Source organism: Corticium candelabrum, chromosome 4, assembly GCF_963422355.1.
Source record: "Corticium candelabrum chromosome 4, ooCorCand1.1, whole genome shotgun sequence".
Classification (NCBI taxonomy): Eukaryota; Metazoa; Porifera; class Homoscleromorpha; order Homosclerophorida; family Plakinidae; genus Corticium; species Corticium candelabrum.
Window position 1 is genome coordinate 2,678,931 of NC_085088.1, and position 7,500 is coordinate 2,686,430.

General features: G+C 38.7%; 1 protein-coding gene and 1 long non-coding RNA gene across 6 annotated transcripts in view; one reads left to right on the forward strand and one right to left on the reverse strand.

Annotated features, from left to right (window-relative positions):
* LOC134178738 (uncharacterized) overlaps positions 1–7,500 on the forward strand; it is an 8,488-nt gene that overhangs the window by 101 nt on the left and 887 nt on the right. Inside the window, exons 1-4 of one of the 4 annotated variants that reach the window (XM_062645622.1) lie at positions 6,482–6,659; positions 6,720–6,936; positions 7,207–7,319; positions 7,388–7,500. The exon at positions 7,388–7,500 is cut by the window's right edge and continues 159 nt beyond it. In XM_062645622.1, the coding sequence (XP_062501606.1) occupies positions 6,803–6,936; positions 7,207–7,319; positions 7,388–7,500 (360 nt within the window). In that variant the 5' untranslated portion in view covers positions 6,482–6,659; positions 6,720–6,802. Of the gene's footprint in view, positions 1–39; positions 282–456; positions 519–586; positions 705–6,481; positions 6,660–6,719; positions 6,937–7,206; positions 7,320–7,387 lie in introns of those variants that run through there. The other 3 variants (XR_009969693.1, XM_062645625.1, XM_062645624.1) reach the window with 3 other exon arrangements.
* Positions 954–4,946, reverse strand: LOC134178907 (uncharacterized). Of its 2 annotated transcripts, none has more exons than XR_009969715.1 (8): positions 4,824–4,946; positions 4,659–4,753; positions 4,529–4,595; positions 4,269–4,358; positions 1,559–1,614; positions 1,452–1,485; positions 1,212–1,386; positions 954–1,147 (listed from the first exon to the last, which is right to left on the reverse strand). It is a non-coding gene; the product is annotated as an uncharacterized LOC134178907 (long non-coding RNA). The 2 variants fall into 2 exon arrangements; XR_009969714.1 differs by having other exon boundaries at positions 1,559–1,617.

Consider the following 7,500-nt stretch of genomic DNA (forward strand, 5'->3'; position numbering starts at 1 on the left):
TACATGACTTACGGCAAGTTGACAGTTTATTCTTGCTAGTAAATTGTCACAGACAACTGGTCGTCGAGAGCGTCCCGGCTGATCATGTTTGCATCATTTGATCTACAGCTGGAATGATTGCTGTAGCAGAAGGAAACGTGTGGGAATGGATTGAGTTGAGTTCAGAACCGGCGTGTGCGTGTGCATGTGCGTGCGTGCGTGCGTGCGTGCGTTGTGTGTGTGCGTGCATGTGTAGAAAGAGAGGAAATGGTGTTTGCAAAACACAGTCACCTTGTTGAAAGGTTAAATGAAGTCTACATTACTCAGTTGACTTCTACATGTATGTATTTGGAACTTACTAAATCAATAATTATTGTTGTTCAGTTTTTTCAAATTGACTCAGTCAGTGTACTGTAATTCTTCAAATTGAAATGACATACTCAAATACTAACGTGCTCCAATACAATGTTACTTTAGGACACTACTCAGTACTGTATTGCAACATTGGAACAACATGTCATTCAATTTGAGGAAATGCAGTAAGTATCTTGAGTCAATTAGAACCCAGGACTGTTATTTTATATTAATTATTTGGTTATTATTTTAGGTTTAACAGTGACTATTAATTATAAGCATGTGTAAACTCATTGTGGGGAAGGAAAACAATGCGTGAGAGAAATTGTGTTAAATAGAATTGTTATTCTGAATAATTTTCAAATGATCTGTGTTAGACACCCCTGTCAAATAGAGCATGGAAAACCATGGTATTTCCATGGAATTTTCATGGTACTTTTACCATGGAAAGCATGTGAGAGACATTCCATGGAAAGCATGTTAAAATACAATGGTTTTCCATGGTTTTCCATGGTATCATGGGTTCATGGAAACCATGGTTTCCATGATCATGTGAGCATTAATTAAATTCCCAGGTCATGCAATTAGTTATGAATGAAGACACACTCGTGAATCTTTGTTGTATGTTTATGTTCATTAAAAACAATTGTTCTACATATAAACAAACATGATCAGATAGTCTAGAATAATTGACAATCACTATATGCCAAGTGTTTTCACTGTTCACTTTTCTGGCGACAAAATTTCATTTTGTAGGCCAGAAACTGATTAATCTCGCTGGTTTTACAACCAGGGAAATGCTTTTGGACCAGCGCTAAAAAAGAGAACAGTTTAACTTAACACAAAATTGAACCATCAGAAACACTGAATATGCTTACAGTGTAGAGTTAGTAGCTTCTTTGCAGGAAGAGGGCCTGGCGTCAAGATTCTTGTGGGTTTTTCTGCCTCGAACGCTGCATTTTGTCAATTCTTCCTTACTAAAAAGCTTGACTGCCAGGTCTCTGACAGCAATTGAAGGTTTCTGGGCTTCTTTAGCTGTGGCTTTTAGAGTTGCTTAATAACGCATCAAACGTTCAGTAAAGTGTTGGAATTAAAATTAGCACTAGGAACTGTCATACTCATGCTGTGGCCATTTGTGTCTTCGGAGTTGTCCTAAAATTAAAAAAAACAAGCAATCATTGTTACTAAGTGACTATTTAATCAACAATACATGAGCTATACTTACATGATCACTGTCGCCTTCATATTCATAAGTTCTTAATTTTGAATTCAACTTCGAAACTTCTTGTAAAATCAAAATATACCAATAATACAAGATAACAAACTAAAAGAAACATTCTCCAAAATTACGTATGTCCAAGTAAAGTCTAGCAATCAATTTAACAACAACAATCAAAACCCTTCCAAGTGCAATTGCATACAGTTGACCCTCAATTATCCGACCTCCTTTGGTCAAACTCAGAAGACAAAAGATGAAAGAACAAAAACAAGCAAAGTGTCTGAGCTTTAATTACACCTTGAAATTTAAGTCCCCATTAAAACTATTTTCCGGAAATATGACTTGAGAAGCTCTGAAATATGTATACTACAAAACAAACCTAGTAATGGCATGCAATGCTGGCACATACAATAGACATAATTCTTCCATCAAGTTACAGGATTTTAAGCACGAGCAAAAAAGAAACAGTTCTAGTACTCAAAACCAGCTCCTTTTTTTTACTAATAGTCAATAATAGTCAGTAATGTCTACGGCATGTGTACCCTTTTAGAGCTGCACTACACCTTTTGCAGCATCACTGCCCCATGATGGTATCCTATTTTCATCAGCACAAAGATCAAATATGCAAGGATCAAATAACCAAAAATGTATTGCAATCGAACAAAAATCATTCATACATACATATGTCATGATATACACATGTATGCATAAGGTAGATGACAGTAATACATAAAACCCTGTATTGTTCAAAGAGGAGCTGCTGTGACTACAAAGTGATGATGCCAACCTTCAATTAAAGCAAAGGCACATTTAAAACGGCTGTGTAGCATCACTCAGTTATTATACTCAAGTATCTAATATTGTAGAATAACACTCTTTTATAGTTTACTGTAAATAGTTAGATAATTTACTCAAACAATTACACACACTTTACCTACAGAATGTATGAGCAACATACATTTATGGCATTCCTACAGATCGCTTCCCTGAGGTTTGCAATGTCAGAGTACAACTGGAGACTATAAGGTCACAGTCAAGCGAAAACTGTCAGCAGGCAATCATCAAGATCATCTGTTATGGCTGACAGAATATGATTGTGTCTCCATGTGTACCTCCCTTGCTGTAGCTATAATGGGCAAACATTCAGAACATGTCACAGTGTCTGTACCGTGAACACAGCAAAAGAAAGTTTGTCACAGAGTTAGATTCCAACATGAATAGATCTGTATGCATCATTCTGTGAAGCACCATACATGATTATGATGATGATGATGATGATGATGATATCATAATGATGACAACGACGAGTTAATCATTGACTTCTACACTGTCCAAGAATCGACATGATGGTGCTACAAAAGTAATCTTTAGTTTGATCTTCATGGTATGATTTTGCTTCAGCGAGAGTCAGTTCAGAGAGAACGACAAAGTAAAGATATCGTAAGATTTTCAAATACAAATAGAGTGAAACGTTGAGTCCACCCGACCAGATATCGTTGTATTGAGCAAACAAGACAAGAAAGCATGGTTTATTGAGGTCTCTATCCCTTATGACTCAAATGTTCAATCAAAGGACATTGCATGGGAGTACAGAAGACTCGAAGATCTACCTACTGCAGTCCAGATTGTACTGATTGTCATTAGAACAACGAACATAGTGACAAAGACTTTCTACGTTATTGTGAACGCATACCTAGATTTGAATGACATTTGATAAGAACTTGCAGACTGCTGCTATTTTAGGTACATTTTGCGTAAATAAGCCATCTAACACCATCCTGCTGTTATATTACGTTGCCCGTGTACAAATTTGAAATAAATGATGATGGTATGTCCATCGCTACAATGAAGACTGTATATCAGTTCCGTTGTGCAACATACCTATATACAATGGTTTATGATACAAAGTTGGCATTCCTTAGTTATTCACATTTTAACCCTCTCCTTTTATTCTCTCCTATATCAACAGTCCCTCAATAAAGGTTTTCCTACTCCTGTCACAAGCTGGTGCCTCTACAACTGCTACTGTTGCTACAACCCTACAACTATAGTAAACTGTTACAGCTATCCTAATTACAGTTGGCCACAGCAGTGTCACCAGCTTTCCGTGGTCGAGGGGGCCAAATGTCAGAGGTCCAGGACCAAGCCCAACTACATAGAAATCAGCCATAACTGGGAGTGATTCAAACTGCTTGTCCATTGCATGTTCCTTTTAGAGCTTGTAGTGTCAAAAAGTCTACCATGTGCCAAAGTCTTGAGGGAGCTAGCTAGCAATTGCCCCCCCCCCCTCTCCGGACTTGTGATCTGCCCCATAACAACACCACTGAGAGTGACATATCAAATAAGAGGAGGTAGTCAGTACATTTTAGCTCCAAATGACAGACTGAATAACTAAACTTTTAGTGTGAAATTATTGAGATACAGTTTATTTGGTCAAAAGATCAATTAATTAATATGTACACATGGTCAATCATTTAGTAAATCTCTCAATGGCGTTCAGTCTAGAAGATATATAAGCTAGAAACTGTACGTATGCACTAGCTAACATACAGACAGTGTAACTGACTGAGGGGCCGTTACCTGCAGACCAGACATATTATATATCTAGCTATAGACTGTAGATGGATATATAAATTTCTTCAATCACATTACAGTACATATTCACATACAGACAACACGCATGCAAAAACAGAGCGACTAGCTACTCATAACTAACCTCTTTCAAGCTGTTCAGCCCTGTCACAAGACTTATCACGACTTCCTCGACTTTTTCAAGTCATTTCGTCAGTAGACGATCGCCAGTCACCTAAAAAATACAAAAATACATAAATTAACTTAAGCAACCTTCTAACCACTCAAACTCGATCCAAGTTGACAGGCCGATTGTTGACAGTTACAGAGATGAATAACGAGCTCATTAACGCACGTTACGTAGGTAGGAGCACATGTAAACGGCTACATTTACATACAGACTACCGTTTCTTCTAGATCTTCCTCTTGATCTGTCCACATATCATCAGAAATTGTCAGGTCTGGGCTGTTGCTGTAGTAATTGCACAGAAGGCTCGAGTCAAAACACCTAGATTGTAGTCTCTAGGGCACTAACCTTTCAGGTTCACTAGGAAAACTTCTTCCCATCTGTTTTACAACAAGATCGCCTGCCGTTAGTTCAGCCCATGATTGCAGTTTCTTCTTTGACTTCTGTACGTGGTAGATCGTGATACTTTCTATTGCATGCACATTGTAACTAGCTAGACCACTCTATAATTACTTTCTTTGAAGGTTGATCCGTATCATCATTGGAGAATGTCTTCCGTTTTGGCTGTCGCTTTGATTGGCTTAATCTCTCAATCTCTGATCGCTTGATTTTTTGTCAAGCTGGTCAGCTAGGTAGCTTTTGTTGCCTACAAATCCAAACATTGATTTACTAATTAGTTACACGCGCACGGTCCCACACATCCACACAAAGACGCGCGCACACGCACGCACACACACACACACACACACACACACACACACACACACACACACACACACACACTACCATGCACCACCACTACCACGGTACAACTTCAGCAACAGAAGCAGTCGCAGCCTCCTCTAAACCATTAGCCTACCTGAAATCTCTAGAATTTCAGCAGGATGAACCTCACCGTCCCAGCGCACCATCGTCCGATCTCCCACTCTAGCATGTCTAGAGTCAACAACGTCAATGGTTTTTACGATAGAATACTGGTTTTCTTCTAGCCAAAACACAAGACTAAACTTTCTCTCACGAGACATCGCGGGGAATGCACTAACAAAATTTCTGTATTTGTTCAGTCACTGTCACAGTGCCGAATGTGTACTTACCCATGATACGTAGAGCTGTCTCAGATCTCCGAATGAACAACAAAAGCTACTCTAAAATTTTAGGCAAATTTTAGGCGATTCTAGATGGACTTGTTTGCTTTGTCTTCGTCGCTATTCGACCAAGTACAACGCTTGGCGTCATGTCGCTCTGAATCACAGAAATCTGCACGAGATCAAAGAGAAACTTGATGAAATTTCTTCTGATTTGGAAGGTGCCTGCATGTATAGTTTAGACATAAACTACTTCAGCTAGACACAATACTCCAACTAAAACTTTAAGTTAATTGGTATAATTGTTATTTTATAGTAATTAAACAAAAATATATTTACTTAATGCGATTCATGCACCACTTCTGTCTTGCTTCTCTGTAGAACTCAAGAACCTGTGTCAACCCAACAGTGTGATCTCATCTGAAACGGAAGCTGCTTCTGCACAGTTTGATGAAGAGTTTGCATCCTCTAGTGAAGATGAAACTTCAACAGATGAGCTGCCTAGCAAGCACCGGCGTATGGATTGTGAAAGCGAAGAGAAATCATTCACAAATGATTCTGAAAATCAAGCAAGAGAAGATGTTCTGTTTCCTGGCTCGACGATCAGTCACATCAGATCTGTTCTGGCATTCGTCACCAGACACAAATGTAGTCAAAGAATGACAACAGATCTGCTAAAACTAATAAGACTGCATTGTCCACCAAACACTAGGTGTGCACGAAATTACGATAGTCTGATGGAGCAAGGAAAGAAAGAGCTGGAAGTAGCAGATAGACGAGAAATACACGACGTTTGTTCTTTGTGTAACGCCTTGTTTCCAGAAGACGAAGAGGTAGTCCAATGTAAAACACGAGACTGTACAGGGTAAGTATAATAAACGTTAGTTTTGTGTGTGTCCATGCATCCATGCATTGTGTGTGTGTGTGTGTGTGTGTGTGTGTGTGTGTGTGTGTGTGTGTGTGTGTGTGTGTGTGTGTGTGTGTGTGTGTGTACGTGTACGTGTGTGTGTGTGTGTGTGTGTGTGTGTGTGTGTGTGTGTATGTGCGTGCGTGCCTGTGTGTGCGTGCGTGCGTATATGCGAGAGACTGTGTTCATGTGTGCGCTAGGGTTTTCAGGACTGATAAAACTAAATTAACATTTGCATTATTGTATACACGCCTAGCTTACGCTACAAAGGTGGAGAGGACGAGCAGTGTTTTCGTAGAAGGAAATCTTTTGTTTTAGTAACGTCCATAGAAGAACAATTACGGAGTCTGCTTGAGAGTACAAACAAATATTTATATATCAAAGAATATTGACGACTTTCGAAATTTTGTTTTCTAGAAAAGGATATTTGGAAAGACATTGTGAAAAATTTGAGCAGCAATAGGTGTGACATTCGAAATGGCAATTGCTACAAGGAGATTATGAACTTGTCCTCTACAAAAAACAACGTTATTTCGCTACTGTTCAACTGCGACGGAGTACAGCTGTACAAGTCATCGGCTACAAAAATCTGGCCCTTATATGCTGTTGTGAACGAGCTTTCGCCAAACCTGAGGTATAAAAATTCAAGCGCTAGCTAAAACTCTATCATTATTTGATTCGATTAGAACTTAGTCTTGCGTACTAGTGTGTTACTGTGTAAATGCGTGTAATGTGTCTTTCTACATTCATGCACTGCACTAATTTATTCCTCGTAATGGGATTAGCGAGTCTTTGTTAGTCTCATCTAGAACATGACAAAATAATTAACAGTTTAAATATTATTAATTAAACTTATTTATTTGATAAATTAAAGTTAAGATATCAATTAGTAAAACATGTTTAGGTTCTTGAAAAGAAATACGATCTTGTGTGGACTGTGGCAAGGCCAAGGCAAGGTCCCACTAACATCTATGTTGACGCTATTCATACGCAATATGAATGATCTTTCGCAAACAGGTATTACTAGATGATTTAAGTGATTTGATATAATTTAAGGCGGATTTTCAGCACATTGTACAATACAGGTTTGAGATTTGTGCCATATGGTCTCGAAGAAGATGTGACTTGCAGCGCCAAGGCAATAGTGTGTACGGCAGACTTGCCAGCCAAAGCTGACATGCTTTGCATGAATCATCAC